The sequence below is a fragment of the Wyeomyia smithii genome, chromosome 1 (assembly GCF_029784165.1).
Source record: "Wyeomyia smithii strain HCP4-BCI-WySm-NY-G18 chromosome 1, ASM2978416v1, whole genome shotgun sequence".
In the NCBI taxonomy this organism is placed as follows: domain Eukaryota; kingdom Metazoa; phylum Arthropoda; class Insecta; order Diptera; family Culicidae; genus Wyeomyia; species Wyeomyia smithii.
The window spans coordinates 27,479,880-27,503,511 of NC_073694.1; the positions used below are offsets into that span (position 1 = coordinate 27,479,880).

General features: G+C 43.8%; 2 protein-coding genes and 1 long non-coding RNA gene across 7 annotated transcripts; 2 read left to right on the plus strand and 1 right to left on the minus strand.

Annotated features, from left to right (window-relative positions):
* Window positions 1-10,824: 10,824 nt before the first annotated feature.
* LOC129732359 (zinc finger protein 62 homolog) lies at window positions 10,825-15,790 on the plus strand. 4 transcript variants are annotated; one of them, XM_055693202.1, is made up of 4 exons: window positions 10,825-11,219; window positions 11,534-12,013; window positions 12,157-13,022; window positions 13,078-15,790. In XM_055693202.1, exons 1-4 carry the CDS (start codon window positions 10,978-10,980, stop codon window positions 13,101-13,103), a joined length of 1,614 nt encoding a protein of 537 aa, XP_055549177.1. In that variant the 5' UTR covers window positions 10,825-10,977; the 3' UTR covers window positions 13,104-15,790. The 4 variants fall into 4 exon arrangements, with proteins under 4 accessions (XP_055549177.1, XP_055549186.1, XP_055549169.1 ...); XM_055693211.1 differs by having other exon boundaries at window positions 10,825-10,959; window positions 11,024-11,219; window positions 12,157-15,790; XM_055693194.1 differs by having other exon boundaries at window positions 12,157-15,790.
* On the minus strand, window positions 15,649-18,085 carry LOC129732405 (zinc finger protein 728-like). Of its 2 annotated transcripts, none has more exons than XM_055693265.1 (3): window positions 17,684-18,085; window positions 16,903-17,382; window positions 15,649-16,759 (listed from the first exon to the last, which is right to left on the minus strand). In XM_055693265.1, the coding sequence occupies exons 1-3, from the start codon at window positions 17,923-17,925 to the stop codon at window positions 15,958-15,960; spliced, it is 1,524 nt and encodes a 507-aa protein (XP_055549240.1). In that variant the 5' UTR covers window positions 17,926-18,085; the 3' UTR covers window positions 15,649-15,957. The 2 variants fall into 2 exon arrangements, with proteins under 2 accessions (XP_055549240.1, XP_055549249.1); XM_055693274.1 differs by lacking the exon at window positions 17,684-18,085 and adding an exon at window positions 17,483-17,666.
* LOC129732448 (uncharacterized) lies at window positions 17,417-18,075 on the plus strand. Its single transcript, XR_008729259.1, has 2 exons — window positions 17,417-17,541; window positions 17,595-18,075. It is a non-coding gene; the product is annotated as an uncharacterized LOC129732448 (long non-coding RNA).
* Window positions 18,086-23,632: the final 5,547 nt, after the last annotated feature.

Consider the following 23,632-nt stretch of genomic DNA (forward strand, 5'->3'; position numbering starts at 1 on the left):
ATTTCTAGGCTGATAAGACCTAGGCATGATGGCGTCGCACGCCTGTGATAATATAGCAACAAGTTGGTCCGCCCTCCGGGCAGCCCTCTCCTCTTCGAGGTCCAATCTTATTGCTTCCGCAAATACATCGCCATCAAAGTGCGATGTTTTCCAGCCGCGAAAGGCCCTACCCGTCGCCTGCCGCCTCGTGTCCACGCTATAGCTGACCGATTGGTGGTCGCTATTAGTGTGGCCGTCGTCTATCTTCCAGTTTGTAATCACTCCGGGGCTGCCGAACGTCACGTCGATAATCGATTTCGCGCCGTTTCTGCTGTAGGTGCTTTTTGCACCGACATTTGCCGGGTCTACCTTGAGCTTTGCCAAATCTTCCAACAAAATCTGGCCCCTCTGGTTTGTACAGTGACTTCCCCACTCGACAGCCCAAGCGTTGAAGTCACCCGTAACCACTAACGGCCATAGCCCCGTCAGTTCCACGGTTGCTTGATCGACCATCTGTGCGAACGTTTCAGTAGACCAACTTGGCGGAGCATAGCAACTGCAGTAGAAAACTCCGTCCACGTTGGCTATAACGTACCCCTCTCTGGAGCTCGACACAATCTCCTGAACCGGGGACCTGCCTGTCGTGCAAATGGCCGTCTTCCCCGACTTGTCCGATACCCAGTTACCGCTTCCGGTTGGGATGCGGTAGGGGTCCGAAACGATGGCCACGCCCGACAACGACTCTGCAGCTGCTTGGTGTAGCAACTGCTGCGCCGCATAGCAGTGGTTCAGGTTCAATTGTATCACCCTCAAGCCTGCGGATTAGTAGCCGGCCGAGCAGCCGGACACTTGGGGCCTCCCATGGCGTGTTCGGCACCGGTACCCGGTGCAGGGGTCTCCGTCCCGTAAAACCTGGCAGGCCTTCAAGTACGTTCCGCGTCCATTGCCTGGTGGGAATCAGGCAGAGAAGGATCAGATGGGGTGGACTAGTCCTAGGACAAGATGCCCCTTTCCTGACTTACGCAGGCGGGGGTGTCATAGTTCTCATAAGGTGCTATGGTGACCTTTTCTTATCTATGGCCTCACTGCTTCGGCATAGACTACCATGGGACCATACAAGCGACTTCTCCTCTATGGACAAGGATAGCGGCTTGAAGGGGGACCCAATTAAAATATGAGCGGGGGCCTAGTGTGGTTGGTAACGTCTCCGTCAACCACGCTCGACGCCTGGGTTCGAATCCCACCGCCGACATAGGTGTCGATGGTTGTGAGGTGGCGTGATCCACTCACAACCAACCCAACTGGTCTAGATTCAATCCTAGCCGACACCGGGAGATTTTCTGAGGCGAAAAATCTCTGGGATCACGCCTTCCATCGCATGAGGAAGTAAAGCCGTTGGCGCCGGTCCGTTAATAAACGGGTCGTGAGTTAGGGTCCTGGGTGTGGAGTCGCCTCTCTGGGCGTCGGTGATTGGCCACAACAGTGGCGGAACTAGACCGACGGAAAATAAGCGAGAATAAAAAAAAATGAATCTTAACAGCAAAAAACAAGCGACAAGCGTGGAGGGACTACCAAATTCCTTTGCGAGAGGTGGCATCCAGCAGTCTCCGTAGAAGAAGGCGAAGACGGATGCAGTAAATTCCGGTGGCGGGAAGATAACACGCCAGTCTCCACACCGGATATAACGGTCGACGGTCCCTTGCTTGTCAAGGCCATCGAGAAGAGTAGGGACAAGCGGCCAGGGGTGGCAGCGCTTTCCGAACAGCTTGCGATCATCGAGTTCGCGGCGAATAGGAGCAATATCGCCAGGGACCTGAAACAGAGCCTACTCTTGCTTCGGGCCACCATTGATGAAGCTCAACAGGAGTACACCGAACTCGTGGCGCGGGCCGAAGCGGATGAAAAGGCGGTGGGGAAGAAGAGGGCAACTGAATCCAAAGGGGTTCAGACTGATGCCCCCACGTTCGCAGCGATCTGCTCTACGGGGCAGACCACTAAGCGAACGCGGCAGTCCCCGGGGGAAGCGGCCCCCGATAATGTGAAAAAGCGGTTGGTGGCACTATACACGTGGGACAGCACACCAGCAGGCACAAGGGCCGAAGTGTCGACCGGAGCGGCTACTGCGGGAAACCCCTGGGTTACCATGGTAGGAAAAGGGTGCCAGGAAGGTAGAAAACGCCAAGACGGAGCGGCGAAGAAACGACCGCTAAGGGCCAAGAAGGCCAAGAGCATGGAGGACGTCCTCATCCTCAAGACCGACGGGTCTAAGTACTCGGAAGTATTGAAAAAGATGAGGGGCGAAACCCAGCTCAAGGAGTTGGGGGCGGATGTGCGGAGCATCCGCCGATCTCGCACCGGCGAGATGATCCTTGAGTTCGAAAGAATGCGAAAAACAAGGGCGCTTCCTACAAGTCGGTAACCAAGCAGATCCTCGGCAAGGATGTGCAAGTTCGGGTACTCACCTCGGAGGTGACTCTCCAGCTTAAAAACCTGTATGAAATCACCGAGAAGTGCGACATTGCGCAAGCCCTCAAGGAGAAGTGTTAGGTGGAGGTGGCCACTAAGTCAATCCGCCTCCGGAAGGGTCCAGCGGGAACCCAGGTGGCCACCTTCTGGTTAGCGTCGGCGGACGCGAACCTGGCACTGAAGGAAGGTAAGCTAAAGGTTGGCTGGTCAGTATGCCCCCTGGGTATACTTCAGCCACCGGACGTTTGCTTCCGGTGCTTCGAGGGAGGACATAAGTCCTGGACCTGCAAGGGGCCCGACAGGAGCCTTTATGCAGGCGTTTCGGTGGTGCGGGCCATAAAGCAAAGGACTGTGGGGAGCCTCCCAAGTGTATGGTGTGTTCCGGGAAACGGGACGCCAAACACTTCATGGGAGGCCCCAGGTGCCCAACCGGCAAGCCGGTTACGAAACCACGGGCGTAAGGGTGAGGCAACTGAACCTGAACCACTGCTACGCGGCTCAGCAGCTGCTATACCAAGCAGCCACTGAGTCGCTGTCGGACATCGCTATTGTATCGGACCCCTACCGAATCCCTCCCGGAAACGGTAACTGGGTTGCGGATAGGTTCAGCATGGCGGCCATATGGACGACGGGCAGGTTTCCGGTTCAGGAGGTTGTTTCAACCTCAGAAGAAGTGTATGCGGTTGCCAACGTGAACGGAGTGTTCTACTGCAGTTGCTATGCTCCGCCGCGTTGGTCTACCGAAAGGTTCGCACAGATGTTCGACCTGCTATCCATGGAGCTAACGGGCCTAACACTGTTGGTGGTGGCAGGCGACTTCAACGCTTGGGCTGTCGAGTGGGGGAGTCGCTCCACGAACCAGAGAGGCCAGATCTTGTTGGAAGCTTTGGCAAAGCTCAACCTAGACCTGGCCAACGTTAGGTCCGAAAGTTCATACAGCAGAAATGGCGCGGAGTCGATCATCGACGTGACGTTCTCCAGCCCAGGACTGATCATGAACTGGAGAGTAGACGATGGCTACACCAATAGTGACCATCAGCCGGTCTGCTATAGTGTAGACAACAACGAGAGGCGGCAAGCGACGAGTAGGGCCAACACTCCGTTCGCCCGCGGGTGGAAGACAACGCATTTCGATGCCGAGGTATTTGAAGAGGAGATGAGACGAGAGCGCGAGGAGGGCAGCCGGCTTCGCCCGACGCCTGACCAACTAGTTGCTATGCTATCTCGGGCGTGCGACGCCACCATGCCTAGGACTCGCCAACCTAGGAATGGGATGCCACCGATCTACTGGTGGACTGATGAGATAGCGGACCTTCGCAGTGCGTACCTTCGTGCGAGACGGAGGATGCAGCGTGCGCGAACAGACGAACAGAGGACAGAGCGCCACGCAGCATTCAGTTCTACCAGATCGACGCTGAAGAGTGCGATTAAGGCCAGCAAGAGGGCCTGTTTCGATAGGCTATGTGCGAGTGCCAATACGAACTCGTGGGGTGACGCCTACAGGATCGTAATGGCCAAGACCAAAGGCGCGCTGGCACCTGCAGAGCGATCACCAGCGATGCTGGAGCGAATCATCGAGGGACTCTTTCCGCGCCACGAGCCAAGTCCTTGGCCTCCGGCGGTCGAGTCTCACGTGCGACTTTCCAGTATCTCAGGCACAGACGGGGGATGGTCGGCCAACCTGTCGAGCATCCAATCCGTGGGCGACGACAGCCGTGTCGAGGTTCAGGAGGAGGCAAGGGTTGCGAAGAAGGAACTCATCGTGATCGCCAACTTTCTAAAGGTGACCAAGGCACCGGGATCGGATGGTATCCCTAACCTGGCAATCAGGTTGGCGATAAAAACGGCCCCCGGGCTGTTTCGAGTAGTCATGCAGAGGTGCCTGGATGATTGCCTCTTTCCGGATAGGTGGAAGCGGCAGAGATTGGTCCTACTGCCGAAGGCTGGGAAACCACCAGGTGACCCATCGGCATATAGGCCTAGCTGCCTGCTAGACACGGCGGGCAAGGTACTTAAGAGGATTATCCTCAACAGACTGGTGAGGTACACAGAGGGTGTAAACGGCCTGGCAAGCAACCAGTTCGGCTTCCGGAAGGTCCGGAAGGGCAGGTCCACGCTGGGTGCTATCGCCTCCGTCACCAAGACAGCACTCCAGCGCAAAGAAGGGGAATATGCTATTGCGCAATCGTTACGCTCGACGTGAAGAATGCGTTCAATACCGCCAGTTGGGACTCCATAGCACTCGCGCTCAGGAGCATTCATGTACCGGTGTCGCTGTACAAGATTCTGGAAAACTACTTCCAGAATCGAGTACTGGTTTACAACACAGAGGAGGGTCAGAAGTACGTTCCAATCACCGCAGGGGCTCCGCAACGTTCCATCCTGGGTCCGGTGTTGTGGAAAGTCATGTATGACGGGGTGTTAACTAAAGTTTCCTGTAGGGGTTGTGATCCTCGGCTTTGCAGGCGACAGAACGCTAGAGGTTTACGGCGAGTCGATCGAAGAGGTCGAGTTGACGGCTGCGCACTGCATACGCAAGGTCGAGGATTGGATGCGCTCGAGGAAACTGGAGTTCACGCACCATAAGACGGAGGTCACGGTTGTGAACAACCGTAAATCGGAGCAACAGGCGGTGGTCAGAGTCGGAGACAGCACCATCACCGTTCGTTGAAGCTCTTGGGGGTTATGGTCGACGACAAGCTCACGTTCGGGAGCCACGTCGACTGTGCCTGTAAGAGGGCCTCATCGGCTATTGCAGCACTATCTCGTATGATGTCCAATAGCTCAGCGGTTTATGGCAGCAAGGGAAGACTTCTTGCCAGCGTGGTTTCGTCCATACTTAGGTATGGTGGGCCAGTGTGGTCCAGAGCGTTAGGTACTAACAGTTACCGTGGTAAACTGGAAAGTACCTACAGGCTCATGTGCCTGAGAGTTGCGAGTGCGTTTCGTACGGTGTCATACGATGCAATCTGTGTCTTGTCCGGCATGATGCCTATCAGCATCGCCATCAAGGAGGACAGAGACTGTTTCGACCAACGTGACACACGAGGTACCAGAAGGTCATTCTCGATGCTCCGCTTGCAGCGGGAATGGTCCAACTTCACAAAGGGCAGATGGATGCACCGACTTATACCAGAGATATCCGGCTGGGTCGGGAGACGACATGGTGAAGTGAACTTCCACCTGACACAAATCCTGTCAGGCCATGGTTGTTTCAGGCAATATCTGCACAGGTTCGGACACGCGGGGGCCCCATGTGTCCCGAGTGCGTGGAGGAGCAGGAGACTACTGAGTATGTCTTCTTCGTATGCCCCCGTTTCGTAAGAGCGAGGAGCGACATGATGGCTGTGAGCGGGCCTGGCATTACTCCGGACAATTTAGTCTGGAGGATGTGCGACGACCCGGACATCTGGAACGCGGTCAGTGCGGCCGCCTCTCAGATTGTCCTGGAGCTGCAACACGTGTGGCGGGTCAACCACCAACACGCCAGTGGTAGCTAATTACCAGTCTCCAGGTAGTTAGCTAGGAGGTTATAAGAGTAAAGAGGGTGCATCACGCACAAAAGCCACTTCCTGACGTAATACTTAACCGTCATTCCGGGAAGACCAGGGCTGGAGACTGTAGGGGTTGTAGTGGGTCGGAACAGGGATCAGTAGGTGTCTGGGGGAGTGTAACTAACCCAGCATCTCTCCCCTAGTCTCATCTCCACACCCTGAGTTCTCTTCTCTGGTGTCTGTTTGCAGATTTCCCCGCCACCTTCAAAAAAATGGCGTGTTTGGCGTCCCGTTTACCGGTGCATACCAGACACTTGGGAGGTGCACCGCGGTCCCGTGCTTTATGGCCTGCGCTACCGCAGCGGCGGCATAAATTGGACCTGTCGGGCCCTTTGCACGACCAGGATTTATGCCCCTGCTCAAAGCACCTAAGTAAACGTCAGGCTCTTGGAAGGTGCCCAGAAGGCAAACCAATTAACCCATCTTCAACGTGGCCTTCTTCAGGGCCTTGTTACCCTCCGCTAGTTAAAGCTTTATGGTAGCAACCTGGGTGCCGGCCGGGCCCCTGCGGAGACGAACTGCCTCCGCGGTCACTACCACTCCACACTCTCGCTCGAAGGCTTGTGCTATGTCGCACCCTTCGGTGATCTCGTCCAGGCTTATAAGCTGGAGAGTCACTTCAGGGGTGAGGATTTGTACCTCCTCGCCTAGCACTTCCTGGGCCGCCTTTTTTATAGGCACAGCCCTTGCCCTTTGCCTCCTTGCGGAGTTCGAGGATCATCTCGCCGGTGCGCGACTGACGAATTGACCTGACATCCACACCGAGGTCTTCGAGCTTGGACTCGCCTCTCATGGCCTTCAAGACTTCAGTGTATTTAGACGCATCCGTCTTAAAAAAGAACGAGTCGCCCTTGCTCCGCCTGTTCGCCCCTTGCGGCTTCTTATTGCGGTCGCCTAGCTTCACGCGTCGTTTCCGCTCCTGCCGCTTTTTGTCCACCACGGTGGTCCATCCACCTGCACCCGTGGCTTCGCCGTTTGTCGGTTCCCTGCTCGGCTGGACTGACGGGCCAGGCTCCTGGCTGTCTCCGAACAATCGCCTTCGTTGCTTCCTGGGGACCGATTCCCCCGGAGAGCCTCTGGTACGTTTGCCGGTCGGTTTAGTTGAGCAGACTTCGGCAAACGATGCTGCAGCTGTTTGTGTGTATTTAGACACAGCTGCAGCATTCCCTTTTTAGGCTGGTTGAGCCTTGCCTCCAGCGCGAGTGCCTTGTTTTCGGCATCGTTAGCCCGCTTAAGGGCTTCCGAAAACTCGGATTTCGCGCTTCCAAAACACTAAAGTCGCTTTTGACGCAGGGGATACATGCCGCGTAAAAAAAACGCGTAAAAAAAACGCGTAAATTCCGTAATCCGCGTAAAAAAAACCGCGTAAATTCCGGAATCCTCGTAAAAAAAACCGCGTAAATTCCGGAATCCGCGTAAAAAAAAACAGCGTTAATTCTGCATTCCGAGTGAAGGGAAACCGAAATCCGCGCAAAAAAATACCGCGTAAATTCCGGAATCCGCGTAAAAAGAAACCCGCGTAAAAAACCGCGTAAAAAGCGACCTTAGTGTATTCATGCGTAGCAACAGAAGACATTGCTTCAAGTCTTTCGAAATGTTGTTACGTTCGTCCGTGAACTTGAGTATTTCATCAAGTTGTACGGACACCGCCTCTACACTTGGGAACTTATTCATGTGGCTTTCTAACGCTGAGAGTAGCATAGCCCCGGAGATCTGCTCCCGTTCTTTGGCGGTCTCAGGTGTTTCCACCTTACCGCCAGTCTTTGTCGTTCCGGTTGGTGCTGCCTTAGGCGTGCCCGCCTTTGCACCAACTCGGAACTCCCCTGTCGGTTTCGCAAAATGTGTACCAACCTGTGCGCCGCCTTTACTGTCATCAGCCAGTCTCGGTAGAGACCGTGCGATGCCTCGCCTGGCAAACGGGTTTAGTAACCCGTCCACCCCTTCCGCTATGTCGTGGTATAAAACCGTATTCCATCTCAAAAACCTAAAACACAGCGACCAGTACACCATAATCAAAACCGTAAGGTATCAGCCCCAAAAGGCGGGTTAGTGCATTTGGGTGATGGGAGCGGCACTACGCGCTCCATCGAAGCTGCTTACGGGTTGCCGTGACTTTTACGGGGAATCGACTGCCCAATGCCCGAAACCCCACCACTCCCTAGCTTTCGCTGCCGGTCCGGGACTAATCGATGCTATCACACAACTATCGGTGGTCACACAGCGCGTGCATGGCCTCGACGGTCGCCCGACGTCGACCCGTGATGGCCTGCAGCTCAGCCCAAATCGAAATGTACACCGCTCTGCAACTCGCAACTCCCAGCCTGTAAACCTATTGTTTGTAGGAGGTCTCAGGAATCGAAATCATATATTGATGCTTAGCAGCGCCACCGACTTTCCAGTATCTCAGACACTGGTCGTATGGCTCCGCGCAAGGGCTCTGTCTGACGAGAGCAGCAATAAGATGCCAACGTTATGGTCACGCTAGCAGATCTTGTAGGTTTCTAGGCCACATGATCGACGACCACCTATAGGAGACACTGTCAGCTCGGTTTGGTTACGACCAGACCGTTCAGGCATAATCCAACGAACGTAGCATTATACCATAGTCGAAATAGTATTGGGCCATAGGTTCGCACCTATTGTTACTCTCGTACTGCCCAGAAGTTCCGTTAAGACAGCGGCCACGCACAGAGCAGGAGGGTAAAACTGACCTGTCTCACGACGGTCTATACCCAGCTCACGTTCCCTTGAAAAGTTGAACAATCCTACGCTTTGTGAATTTTGGTTCACAATGATAGGAAGGGCCGACATCGAAGGATCAACAAACCACGCCGCTATGAAGTACCAAGTGAAAAAAAAAAGTGTATATTGTTTTCGTTAAGACAAAATTATTATCTACAACTTTGTCAAGACGTCACACTGATCAAACAAGCCGTTTTGGCCCTAAAATATTTGTAATAATCTATACCTTCCCAAAATAGCATTTTTCAATAGCTTCTCAAAAATAAGTCGTGTTCCAAAAAACTAATTCAATAGCACAAAATGGCATTTTTTGCCTAAAGAAACGTCTATGCAAAGTTTCAACCAAATCCAAAATGACAATTTAAAAAAACATACACTGGGGTCTTTTTTTACGCGGGTTATTTTTATGCGGTTTTTTTATACGCGACTTTTTTACGCGATATTTTACAATAACGCGGATTATTTTCACGCGTTTTTTTAAATAACGCTGATTATTTTTACGCGATTTGGAATATTATTTTTACGCGGTATTAAATATGTTTAGGTGAATCCAATAACGAAAAAATCAATCGTATGGTTCATGACAATAAGATATTCTGTTTTATTAATCTAAATAATGCATATTTTTAATATATTTGCTGTTATTGTCAAAAAATAGGCAATTTCCGTTGATTCCGGTAGAAGAAACAAAACTACATTAATAATTGTGTAACGATACGAGTCAGGGTCGTTGCGATTAGCTTCCGATAAAGGAACGAAAGCCTAAACATGTGGCAAAATTATTATAAAAAAGTTTTTGTCATGATCTTCGTTGAATTTTCATTTTAGAAGCACTATTAACTCATTTTGTGTGTTTCGTTACCATTATTTTCAATCGGATCTTATTATTGAATGGATTTTTTCACGCGATTTTTTGGAATAACGCGGTTTTTTTATACGCGGATTTTTTCAACGCAGTACAACCAACCGTGTAAAAAAAGACCCCAGTGTATTTAAACTGGGACATTTTTTGTGGAACTGCTTAACTTTTGAGCCGTTTGACATATTTTTTTTAAATGTAAAGATATCAACAAATTTAATAAAACCGTATCATTGCATATATCAGATTGCTGATGAACAATTGTTGAATCAAACTAGCCATTTAGTTAGTACCCACGATTCGTGGTAGTACCACAGAGAACAGACATTCAAGTTCATATAAAGAAATTTGAAAATCGTGTGAAAAATTTGAGTCAAAATACGTTAATACACTAACGACATCTGTCTTGTGGTGCCCCAGTTACACTGCATAAATATTGCTGTATCGATATCAGTGCTTGTTTTGTAAGTGACAAAAGCGCCACATAGCGGGAGCATTACCACTTAGTGGTAAATGACGGTTGCAAGTTTTTACACACCTTTTGAAAAGAAGATGAACGTCTGTTCTCTGTGGTAGTACCACGAATCGAACCTCCAAAATTTTGCATCCGAAATATCCGAATTTGCAATAGGTAAATTCTAGTGTTACTCCAGAAGACTACAAGTCGGAAAAAAATTAATAAATTATAAAACCAAAATATAAAACTCACTGGATAACTAGACATTTTTGAGTTGCTAAGGAACTTAGTTAAATTTTAAAAATAGTTTGAATAAATTTTGCTTGCTAAATTCCTATAAGTCGTCGCGCACACTACAATGTTACAATGGTTTTTTTTTTTTTTCAAAGCACCTAGATGTCGATTTTAAATGATGGTATTGTATGTATTGTAATTGGAGAATTACCAATCCGAATTTTTAGTAGCTGGCGAACGGCAATTTTGGTAGGTGAATTCACACAATTGTGAATATACCTACCAAAATCTCATCTTCCAATATTGTTGGTTATAATACTAGCCACATATTTGAAAAGCTTAAAACGATTTGCAGCGGAAATATTTCATTTTGGTTGTTGTGGAGGGGTAGGTAAGATCACACAACATAATAGAAGTCGGAACTCACCTACCCGATTCCTTTACCAACCAAAATGAAAGATTTCAAATATTGAGGTAGGTAGGATTTTGGTAGGTAAATTCACACTAGTTGCTTTCAGCGTGCATTCCATGACATGCTTTTGTTTACTATAGTTTGAATCGGAGGAATATTATTGAATTTTATACCGTTTTTTACTGCTGCATTGTGCAGCTGAATCGAGTGAAGAAATAAGCATAATTACAATGAAGCGATAGTTTGTTTCCAGCACGTAAGTTGTGTGTGCAAAATGGAGGAATTTAGCTTAATAAAGGTGGAGAACTTCACTGCAACAGGGAGGGTAGAAGAGCTTATGATATCTGACGTTCTGCCGGTGGAAGAAGCAACTACGTTCGCTAGCAGCACCGCACCGACTGCGGCGAACGCCCTGAGGGAAGATTTAACTGATCTGAAACAAGAACCTGTCAGGGACAACACCAATGAAGTTGAGACTACAACAGCTTGTGCTAGAATTACAGCTTCTAGCTCCAGGTAACTATTGTGCTCGTTTTTCAGATTCAATCGGTATAGTTCGTTTCCAAATCTTCTGTTCGAAAAATCAAAGTTAGGGTTCAAAGTAGGTCGAAATGAAGAATAATGTCACATTAAAGCAGATATGATCTTTTGAAATGTTTCTCTAGAATTCACCTTAGCATTACTGACAATCTGTACAAAGAGCTAGGAAAAAACTAGAAACACCGCAAAGGTATCCCGAATTACCTCTCTAGTACAGAGGATAACGAACATAATTCGCTATGAAGGCCCACTTAAGTTCAAACTGAAAAATTAACCTTTTTTCTTTGCAGCAACTCTGTTGATTCGGAAATACGCAACACCGATGTTAATGATCGTTCGCACAAAATGAACGCTTGTGAATTCTGCAATAAAACATTTAGTGTAAACTACACCTTGCAGAATCATAGAAGAATTCACACCGGGGAACGACCTTTTGCGTGTGGTATCTGTAACAGAACATTTCGCACAAGCGCACGTTTGAACTATCATAAGAAAGCTCATACAGGCCAACACTTCGAGTGTGATATATGCAGCCGACCTTTTTTAAATAAAACAAACTTAGCAACCCACATGATTGTTCATCGTACAGATTGTCCCTATAAGTGTCCGATTTGCGAAAAAAACAACCCAAATAGTTATAATCTCAAAAAACATTTACTCACTCACAGCGATGCGCGACCCTTCAAATGCGACATCTGTGACACATCATTCAAGGCATATGCACAACTAAAAGTTCATATGAAGACCCACAAGGTTGAGCCCTTCCCAGAGTAAGTATTTAACTGGGGATGAAAAAGTTTCATGAAAGTATTTGACAAGCGTAGATTGGATCAAAGAAATTTAATGTCTCGCGACCAAACTCAATTTATCTCACTGATTGTAAATCAATTTATTTTATTTATTTTGGTTGCAGCAACACAGAAGGTTTGGAGTTAAATCGAATTGATGAATCAGTAAAATACACCTGCGACATATGCGGCAAACACTACAAACAATTGGGACGACTTCACTTACATCGGAAGCTTCATCAGAGCACCACTGTGAGATCTAAACCCACTAAAACCCACGACGCAGAGAAGCACGAATGTACGATTTGTGGAATAGGAAATCGGAATCGTACAGCACTCATGAGGCACATGGTTTCTCATACTGAGGAACGGCCTTTTAGTTGCGACATTTGCGGTTCATTATTTAAGACAGCTGATACTGTGAGAGTGCACAAGAAGACGCACTCTTCCGATAGGCCGCATCAATGCAAAATTTGCGGAAAACGGTTTTTAGTTCGTAACAGACTTACGCGGCACTTGTTTTACCATATTGACGAACGACCTTTTCAATGCAATATTTGCGGTCTATCAGTGAGGTCAGCAGCTAATCTAAAAATTCACAAACAAACGCATAACCGTGAAAGCTGCACATCCGATCCAAATCTTATGAAGCGTGTGGCTGGTGACCCGGAAAAACCACCTCTCTATTGCGATATTTGCGGTTTATCCTATAAAACAGCTTATTATTTAAGAAAACATATGGAAAAGCACACCTCGGAGAGCCAGCCTGAATGCGAAATTTGCGGGAAGCGATTTAAAATGCCTTGTATACTGAGGCGGCACATGGTTATCCACACTAACGAACGGCCTTATAAATGCAATATTTGCAGCTTATTATGCAAGTCAAACCCAATTCTGCAAAAACATATAAAAACACACTCGAAAGAAGGACGTTACAAATGCGATATTTGTGTTATTACATGCAGAACAAGTGCTTTGTTAGAGGCGCACGGTAAAACTCAAATGCACCTTAGGAAGATACAAAATAATCATTTCACAGCTTCTAGCACCAGTTAATTCTGCCCTTGTTTAATATTCGAAGGATTATTCAAATCGTACACACAACTTTCAGTCATAATATTCAGATCATTATAGTTTGAAGCATTCTCAGACTGGAGAGTTTGTGATTTTAGGAGTTGCACTGAGTTAAACTGAAAAAAAGTTTCAGCAATAGAGTATATTACAGTTTGTTTTTATTTGTTCTTCAACAGATGTCTCACGACATGTCCAATCATCAACAGCGTTGCAAAGCACACTCGCTCCAGCTGCTTGGCGGGCCCTCCTGAGTGCGTATTATCAGCTATACACACAGTGGAGTTTACTCCAAGCAACCCATGCACACGCTGGAATTCATTTTCTTGTGCTCCGCGCACGCGTGGAGCATCATAGAAGCCACTCCGACTGCCTCCGCACTTCGACGTGAGCTGCAGGCATATGCATCGCTCCGGAGCGCTCCGGTAGCGTCACACAGCTTGTGTTTGCTGTGATCAATTTTCTTTCTCGTGAAGGACATTGCAATCGAATCTGGTGGGATAGAACTTAACAGTAATGTTCTTAATCATCGAAGGTATTTATGACAATGAAGTCAAGGATTAAATATTATTCTATTCACAGAACTATATATGTATCTTCGCGTTATAAGAAGCAGTAGAGGCTGGGTTTTTGTTTCTACTCTCAATAGTCTTTTATGTAGTCTTAGCATACTTCCCGCGGTAAAAAATAGGTATCTACTTCGATAAACGACATTCAAACTTTAACCAACTACAAACCTTATTGGCACAAGCTGTATAGCTTGTTTAACAGTTTTTATTAACAAATTTAAAGTACAAATGGTAAACTCTGATCAAAATGTAAATGTCAGGTGGGAAATGAGTTGATGCAAGTATGTAATAGCAGTTAAGGCACTATTTTTTTCGAAAGGTGAGTCTCTTCACTTGTTAGGAAGGTTAAAGAAGCAATTTGGGTTCAATACTATCTGTTTTCCCCTGCAAACTAAAAATACAAATACATGTCTGTAAGTGGCAAGATTCAGCCAATTAAAAAAAAAAAACAATTCAAAAAAAAATATTCAAATTGAGTCATCTTAATGGAGTTTCTCATATACATTCAAACTTCGTTTTCCATTGACCATCAAGCACATTTGGTATAATCGGGGCCTCAATGGTGCTTATTACGGTGACACGGTGACATCAGAGTGAAGTGAACAAAATCCTATTACGGGACTCACGTAAGTGAGAAAAACGTCGCGAAGTGACATCTGCCGTGGAATCTGGGTTATTATGAAAGTCATATCAGTGAAGTGAGAACGGAAAAAGCGACGATTTGCGTGGAATTATTTCACGACCATTTTGAACGGTGAAATGATTCCACGAAGATGCCATAAGTCTTAAAGTTGATTGATTTGTGATCTTATGGTAAATATTGGATTTATTCTCCAGTAACGAAACGAATCAGAATTTGATCCGTGCCTTAAAGCGGTAAAATTTTCATTTTTTTGTCCGATGAAGGAAATTTTCGATACTGAAAAAAACATTTTTTTTTGATGCCGAATGTTTTAGAAATGCAGAACACGTCAAAATCTGGTGTTAACTAAATAAACGAAAAAAACGACTTTCTGAGACTTAGAGATTTTGGAGCTGGGAAACAATCTCATTTCACTTGTCCTATTCTCAATTTCACTTCACTGTCAATCTCACTCCACGGAGGAGATTTTTGTCACCTCACTCGAGGTGGAATCGGGAATAGGTCTAAAAAAGTGAAGTTAGCGTGAGAGTGAAATATATTTCACCGTGAAGTGACTCCCGTAATAAGCACCAATATAAATATTATATGACTTAATATCATGCATTTCCACGTTAAACAGGTAAAAGGCGATATCGCAAAGTAAATATGTACGAATATATTGAATATTTCCAAAACCTGTGTTCTTGTTGAAATGCCGATGAAATGAACCAAAATAATTTCTACCACTGTGCAAAAACGTGGAGAATATTTTCTAAAATTTGCTATTAATATAAACAATCACAACTCTGTTTGAAAAATTCACAGTAAAAAAAATACATTCGTTAAAATACTCATAAATGGAGCTTTAAAAACCATGTAATATTACGTGTGGCATTATATTCACATGCAATGTAAATAAATCTTTTGTACATAGCATGCATGCATTTATATTCAAAGTTTTAATTTTATTTCACTTAACGTACAAATTTACATGGTTTCAAACGATTACGTATTGTACATTATTGACGGTGTGAAATTGCACATGTTTTTCACTCTATGTGCTGCCGAGGTGATGCGATTATCTATCTGGTAGGGAATCGCACTACATCGATAGCGGTCGCTTTTTGGCAGGTTTTGCATTACAAATGCTGTAATCAACCTGACGGAAAAACCGCTAACATAACTGTAGTTGAAAAAAAAAACTGGGGACACCAGTTTTGCGCTTTTCCCAATCTTCCGAGTTGCTGAAACAGACAGAAGAGCGTTTGATAAAATGCGGGAGAGTTGAAGGTCTTTGTTCGGTTCTTGATGATTGGACATGTCGTGAGACATCTGATAAAGAACAAAAAAAAAAAAACTGTAATATACTCTATATTTATGATTGCTGAAACTTTTTTTCAGTTTAACTCAGTGCAACTCCTAAAATCACAAACTCTCCAGTCTGAGAATGCTTCAAACTATAATGATTCGAATTTTATGACTGAAAGTTGTGTGTACGATTTGAATAATCCTTCGAATATTAAACAAGGGCAGAATTAACTGGTGCTAGAAGCTGTGAAATGATTATTTTGTATCTTCCTAAGGTGCATTTGAGTTTTACCGTGCGCCTCTAACAAAGCACTTGTTCTGCATGTAATAACGCAAATATCGCATTTGTAACGTCCTTATTTCGAGTGTGTTTTTATATGTTTTTGCAGAATTGGGTTTGACTTGCATAATAAGCTGCAAATATTGCATTTATAAGGCCGTTCGTTAGTGTGGCTAACCATGTGCCGCCTCAGTATACAAGGCATTTTAAATCGCTTCCCGCAAATTTCGCATTCAGGCTGGCTCTTCGAGGTGTGCTTTTCCATATGTTTTCTTAAATAATAAGCTGTTTTATAGGATAAACCGCAAATATCGCAATAGAGAGGTGGTTTTTCCGGGTCACCAGCCACACGCTTCATAAGATTTGGATCGGATGTGCAGCTTTCACGGTTATGCGTTTGTTTGTGAATTTTTAGATTAGCTGCTGACCTCACTGATAGACCGCAAATATTGCATTGAAAAGGTCGTTCGTCAATATGGTAAAACAAGTGCCGCGTAAGTTTGTTACGAACTAAAAACCGTTTTCCGCAAATTTTGCATTCATGCGGCCTAACGGAAGAGTGCGTCTTCTTGTGCACTCTCACAGTATCAGCTGTCTTAAATAATGAACCGCAAATGTCGCAACTAAAAGGCCGTTCCTCAGTATGAGAAACCATGTGCCTCATGAGTGCTGTACGATTCCGATTTCCTTTTCCACAAATCGTACATTCGTGCTTCTCTGCGTCGTGGGTTTTAGTGGGTTTAGATCTCACAGTGGTGCTCTGATGAAGCTTCCGATGTAAGTGAAGTCGTCCCAATTGTTTGTAGTGTTTGCCGCATATGTCGCAGGTGTATTTTACTGATTCATCAATTCGATTTAACTCCAAACCTTCTGTGTTGCTGCAACCAGAATAAATAAAATAAATTGATTTACAATCAGTGAGATAAATTGAGTTTGGTCGCGAGACATTAAATTTCTTTGATCCAATCTACGCTTGTCAAATACTTTCATGAAACTTTTTCATCCCTAGCTAAATACTTACTCTGGGAAGGGCTCAACCTTGTGGGTCTTCATATGAACTTTTAGTTGTGCATATGCCTTGAATGATGTGTCACAGATGTCGCATTTGAAGGGTCGCGCATCGCTGTGAGTGAGTAAATGTTTTTTGAGATGATAATTAGTCGGGAACTTTTTTTCGCAAATCAGACACTTATAGGGACAATCTGTACGATGAACAATCATGTGGGTTGCTAAGTTTGTTTTATTTAAAAAAGGTCGGCTGCATATATCACACTCGAAGTGTTGGCCTGTATGAGCTTTCTTATGATAGTTCAAACGTGCGCTTGTGTGAAATGTTCTGCTACAGATATCACACGCAAAAGGTCGTTCCCCGGTGTGAATTCTTCTATGATTCTGCAAGGTGTAGTTTACACTAAATGTTTTATTGCAGAACTCACAAGCGTTCATTTTGTGCGAACGATCATTAACATCGGTGTTGCGCATTTCCGAATCAACAGAGTTGCTGAAAAGAAAAAAGGTTGATTTTTCAGTTTGAACTTAAGTGGACCTTCATAGTGAATTATGTTCGTTATCCTCTGTACTAGAAAGGTTATTTGGGATACCTTTGCGGTGTTTCTGGTTTTTTTACTAGCTCTTTGTACAGATCGTCAGTAATGCTAAGGTGAATTCTAGAGAATCATATCTGCTTTAATGTGACATTATTCTTTATTTCAGCTACTTTGAACCCTCACTTTGATTTTTCGATCAGAAGATTTGAAAACGAACTACACCGATGGAATCTGAAAAACGAGCACAATAGTTACCTGGAGCTAGAAGCTGTAATTCTAGCACAAGCTGTTGTAGTCTCAACTTCATTGGTGTTGTCCCTGACAGGTTCTTGTTTCACATCAGTTAAATCTTCCCTCAGGGCGTTCGCCGCAGTCGGTGCGGTGCTGCTAGCGAACGTAGTTGCTTCTTCCTCAGGCAGAATGTCAGTTATCATAAGCTCTTCCACCTTCACTGTTGCAGCGAAGTTCTCCACCTTTATGAAGCTTAATTCCTCCATTTTGCATACACAACTTACGTGCTGGAAACAAACTATCGCTTTATTGTGATTATGCTTACTTCTTCACTCGATTCAGCTGCACAATGCAGCAGTATAAAACGGTATAAAATTCAATAATATTCCTCCGATTCAAGCTATAGTAAACAAAAACATGTCATGGAATGCACGCTGAAAGCATACAGTTAGAAATTACTCCGCATACATCAAGGTGAATTCACATAAATTCTTAAGCCTTAGGGATCATTCAAATAATACATAACGCTCTAGGGGGTGGGGGGGGTATTCAGCGGAGCGTTATATTGCATGTGGCAAACATGTAAAATTGCGTTACATGGGGGTGGGTGAGTATTGAAAATTGCCGAATTCCGCGTTATGTAATATTTGAATGGTTCCTTACCACATTCATAACACTGAACCAAGTAATCATGTAAAAGTTATTGGAAAACCCGCATAATCAATAACCATAAAACGTGCTTAACAACTAGTTCGGGATATAGTCCCGACTGTATAGACTGTCGTTAAATCATATGGATTATCATCCGTTAATGGTTAGTTAGTTTTTTCGACATACGTAACACTCAGGAAGAAATCTTATAAAAAAGTTTGTACAAAATGAACTACTCGAAAGTACCAACCTCTGTAAAAAAAACTCTGTTTGAGTAGTTTATGGTATAGTCACTGTATTTAACTAGTCTGGCGGAGTGGAACACATTTTTCACATTATAATCCTGACACCACTGGATATAATTCATATTGCATATGACTTCTTCGAAAGTAAACATTTGATGTGAAAATGAAGTGCGTTTATAACAAATGTAACAGCAATTGGCGAAGGACAAAGAAACAAACAAGTTTATTCCGGTTTCCAAAGAATGCGGAGATTAGAGGAAAAGGGCTAAAATTTTGCGAGTTACCTGAAAATTCATTCATTCGCTGAAAGAGAAAATTATAAAAAAAATCATTTTGTTTCGATTGCGTATTTACCGTACAATAGTACAACGTGAAAAGCGACAGGACAGCAAATCTATGGCAGTTTAATGATATCAATAAACAATTAACTATAAAAAGAGCACGTTATTGATGCGACGAAAGAAAATATTCCTTGTGATTTTCTCACACGCATAAATTTAACATTATTGTGATATCATTAATTCATTACAATAACTATTCTCAAAAAAAAAAAATAGCAATTGTCACAAAAAGTTCAATTATTGAGTCTAATTTATTCTGTATCTTTTTACGGCACGATTACAATACTTCAAATGCGAAAATCGACACACTATCGACTGATTCCCGTTTTGACAGTTCACACTGGTTCCCGAAATCCAGTCCGCCAGACTAGTAAAGTATACAGTGACTATAGTCTATGGAGGTTGTGTACCTGCGCAGCCCTGCATTTGTCTCGTTCCCTCTCGAAAAATGCAGCATTGTTTTTGTAAACAACTTTTTGACAGTTTCGTAAGGGATTTTGTTGAGGGCTCGAGTAGAGCCGCGATGAAGGAAATTCATTCCGTTCATTTTCGTCGAGCAGTTCAGACTGGTGTTGGTACCGGGTGATGTGGGGCAAAGAGTACCAAAAAAAATCGCCAGTGTTACGTATGTCCAAGTATGTGGTGATATTCTAAGTGATATTTAGTACATTAATTGTTTCCCAAAACAAAGTTCAGCAAACTGTGACAGCAGAGAAAGTAGTTTTAGGATAAACGGTACAGAAATAGATGTTCGTAAAGCCTGTAGTACACTCTTTGGCCGAGCGTCAAATATTTGTCACTTTTTGACAGATAAAAATTTGGTCAAAGATAATTATTTGTCACTCTCCAATTTTAACATGGGGCAAACACGGGCAAACAACAACCATAATGTCAAATAAATTTGACCATTATGTCAGAAGGTCAAATATTTGACCATTAGACAAAGAGTGTACTACAGGCTTAACGCTTGAAGGCTACCATAACACTCTCTTGGTAAAATCACTTGTCTTCAGGCTCTTCAGGCCCATACACACTTAATTTATCTCGGCAAACTTCCCAACAGCTGATGGAGCTCGGCGAATTTTTTAACAAATGTCAGCAATATATTTCGACGAACATTCAGCAAATATATCGATCTACCGTAAACCAGCAGGTATTAAATTTCGTTTGCCGAAGTTCTTAAAAATCCTGCCGAAAATTTGTAGAACATTTCGCTGACTTTATCAGCTGTTGAGAGTTGAGTTGAGTCACTTTACACTGTGTAAGTCGGATGGAAAATGAGGCCAACATAGTGCTGTCAAAATGCCTGCATTGACTACGAAATTTTTATTTTCTTCCGCTGACTTAAAAGTCAATTTATTTCTGCGCGGGTTGTGTAATTTGTTTACGGATAGTATCCTACAAAATGAATATTTGATTTCCAGTACCGAACAACTCAAAAAAAACTACATATTTCGATTTTCTTAACCCCCGTAGAGTTGAGTAAGAGTCATTTATGAGGCAAACAACCCGAAAATAGTGTGCGTGACTGAGCTGTCAGAAAGCTCTACACACTTAGTTTCTTTTTCCGAACTCAGCAATCTTTTCAACGAGTTCTCAACAGCTGAGCCATCAGCAATCTGTTCAGCAATTTATTTGCTTGACGAGTGCTCGGTAATTCTTCCTTCTCGCTGAAACGTCAAACATACACACTTAGTTTCTTTTACCGAACTCAGCAATCTTTTTAACGAGTTCTCAACAGCTGAGCCATCAGCAATCTGTTCAGCAATTTATTTGCTTGACGAGTGCTCGGTAATTTTTCGTTCTCGCTGAAACGTCAAACATAGAAGATAGCTCAGTAAAAATTTACGAAGCGTTCATCAAAAATTGCTGCATGATTCGGTATTTACAAAGCAGACTATTCGTCACGAATTACCGAGCGTTCTGTGAATTTACAAAGCTGACGATTCGTCACAAGTTACCGAGCATTCTGTAAACGTAAAGTTTTTTCATGGTTACGAGAGAAATTGTGTAAGTTGCTATTGCAACTTTTGAATAATTTTAGAAAGGAATTTTGGATTGTTTAGATCGATTATACTGGTGTTCCCAGCACATTCGAGTAAAAACTTGATACGTTTAATGTTATGATGAATACAGGCTTTTTGTTGCAGGCTTCTAGTAAACTGCTCTCCTGTGGTGGAAAAATTACCATATGCTGACTGAATAGATCGTGTACCTCCACGTCGTTTACTTGTAGATTTGAAAGTAAGATATCCATTTTTTTTTGAAAATCACACGCGAGACACTTAAAAACTCAGCTTCGGAACTCTGAATATTTGAAAATGGCGGACATTTGACGTTCCGTTTTGACAGATGCAGAAAAATTGCCGAATAGTATAGTAAAAAAACAACAATTGTTTTATTCTCATATATTCAAACTACAGAATGTCTTTTTAAAGATTTGGATTTATTCGATGTTACTCTTTTAACTGCTAATGAGAGAATGAATGGGTCGTACAGAATTGATGCCAGCCAAACAGGTAGCGTTTTATCTCTTACATAGACGAGGGGTTATTGAATACCGAAACAACAATAGTTCAGTTAAACAATTGAAGAGTTTTCAGCAACACCTAGGAAGATGCTGACAGATCGTCAAATATTTACTGAACTTTATGAAGGTGCAGAACATACTTTAGTTTACAGAAAAGGTCAGTAATGTTTTTTGCTGAGCTCGTCAAGTGCCTTTTGCATAACGGTAATTCGATAAAAACTTCAACCAACATCAGTTATTTTTGAGAAAATTACAAAATGATCAGTATTTTTTCAAATTTACTGAACATGACGGTAATAAAAATTACTGAACAATTAAAACGAGAATAAGTGTGTATAGATATATGCCTTGATTGTATGCGGAGTAATTTGCTACACCAATGTAGACAGTATGTTTTTAGCGTGCATTCCATGACACGTTTTTGGTGTTTTTGTTTACTAGTTCGAATCGGAGGAATATTATTGAAGTTTATACCGTATTTTACTGCTGCATTGTGCAGCTGAATCGAGTGAAGAAGTAAGCATAATCACAATAAAGCGATAGTTTGTTTCCAGCACGTAAGTTGTGTGTGCAAAATGGAGGAATTAAGCTTCATAAAGGTGGAGAACTTCGCTGCAACAGTGAAGGTGGAAGAGCTTATGATAACTGACATTCTGCCTGAGGAAGAAGCAACTACGTTCGCTAGCAGCACCGCACCGACTGCGACGAACGCCCTGAGGGAAGATTTAGCTGATGTGAAACAAGAACCTGTCAGGGACAACACCAATGAAGTTGAGACTACAACAGCTTGTGCTAGAATTACAGCTTCTAGCTCCAGGTAACTTTGTGTTAGTTTTGCAGATTCAATCGGCATAATTCGTATCCAAACTCTCTGATCGTAAAATTAAAATTAGAGTTCAAAGCAGCTGAAAAAGAGCACGTTATTGATGCGACGAAAGAAAATATTCCTTGTGATTTTCTCACACGCATAAATTTAACATTATTGTGATATCATTAATTCATTACAATAACTATTCTCAAAAAAAAAAATAGCAATTGTCACAAAAAGTTCAATTATTGAGTCTAATTTATTCTGTATCTTTTTACGGCACGATTACAATACTTCAAATGCGAAAATCGACACACTATCGACTGATTCCCGTTTTGACAGTTCACACTGGTTCCCGAAATCCAGTCCGCCAGACTAGTAAAGTATACAGTGACTATAGTCTATGGAGGTTGTGTACCTGCGCAGCCCTGCATTTGTCTCGTTCCCTCTCGAAAAATGCAGCATTGTTTTTGTAAACAACTTTTTGACAGTTTCGTAAGGGATTTTGTTGAGGGCTCGAGTAGAGCCGCGATGAAGGAAATTCATTCCGTTCATTTTCGTCGAGCAGTTCAGACTGGTGTTGGTACCGGGTGATGTGGGGCAAAGAGTACCAAAAAAAATCGCCAGTGTTACGTATGTCCAAGTATGTGGTGATATTCTAAGTGATATTTAGTACATTAATTGTTTCCCAAAACAAAGTTCAGCAAACTGTGACAGCAGAGAAAGTAGTTTTAGGATAAACGGTACAGAAATAGATGTTCGTAAAGCCTGTAGTACACTCTTTGGCCGAGCGTCAAATATTTGTCACTTTTTGACAGATAAAAATTTGGTCAAAGATAATTATTTGTCACTCTCCAATTTTAACATGGGGCAAACACGGGCAAACAACAACCATAATGTCAAATAAATTTGACCATTATGTCAGAAGGTCAAATATTTGACCATTAGACAAAGAGTGTACTACAGGCTTAACGCTTGAAGGCTACCATAACACTCCCTTGGTAAAATCACTTGTCTTCAGGCTCTTCAGGCCCATACACACTTAATTTATCTCGGCAAACTTCCCAACAGCTGATGGAGCTCGGCGAATTTTTTAACAAATGTCAGCAATATATTTCGACGAACATTCAGCAAATATATCGATCTACCGTAAACCAGCAGGTATTAAATTTCGTTTGCCGAAGTTCTTAAAAATCCTGCCGAAAATTTGTAAAACATTTCGCTGAATTTATCAGCTGTTGAGAGTTGAGTTGAGTCACTTTACACTGTGTAAGTCGGATGGAAAATGAGGCCAACATAGTGCTGTCAAAATGCCTGCATTGACTACGAAATTTTTATTTTCTTCCGCTGACTTAAAAGTCAATTTATTTCTGCGCGGGTTGTGTAATTTGTTTACGG

What these genes read in the sequence shown, in the direction of transcription:
- LOC129732359 (XM_055693194.1), top strand. Translation starts at nt 10,978, where the DNA reads ATGGAGGAATTTAGCTTAATAAAGGTGGAGAACTTCACTGCAACAGGG. An exon ending in ATTACAGCTTCTAGCTCCAG is followed by an intron (nt 11,220 to 11,533) that starts GTAACTATTGTG and finishes TTTTCTTTGCAG; the next exon opens with CAACTCTGTTGATTCGGAAA. An exon ending in AAGGTTGAGCCCTTCCCAGA is followed by an intron (nt 12,014 to 12,156) that starts GTAAGTATTTAA and finishes TTTTGGTTGCAG; the next exon opens with CAACACAGAAGGTTTGGAGT.
- LOC129732405 (XM_055693265.1), bottom strand. Translation starts at nt 17,925, where the DNA reads ATGGAGGAATTAAGCTTCATAAAGGTGGAGAACTTCGCTGCAACAGTG. An exon ending in ATTACAGCTTCTAGCTCCAG is followed by an intron (nt 17,383 to 17,683) that starts GTAACTATTGTG and finishes TTTTCTTTTCAG; the next exon opens with CAACTCTGTTGATTCGGAAA. An exon ending in AAGGTTGAGCCCTTCCCAGA is followed by an intron (nt 16,760 to 16,902) that starts GTAAGTATTTAG and finishes TTCTGGTTGCAG; the next exon opens with CAACACAGAAGGTTTGGAGT.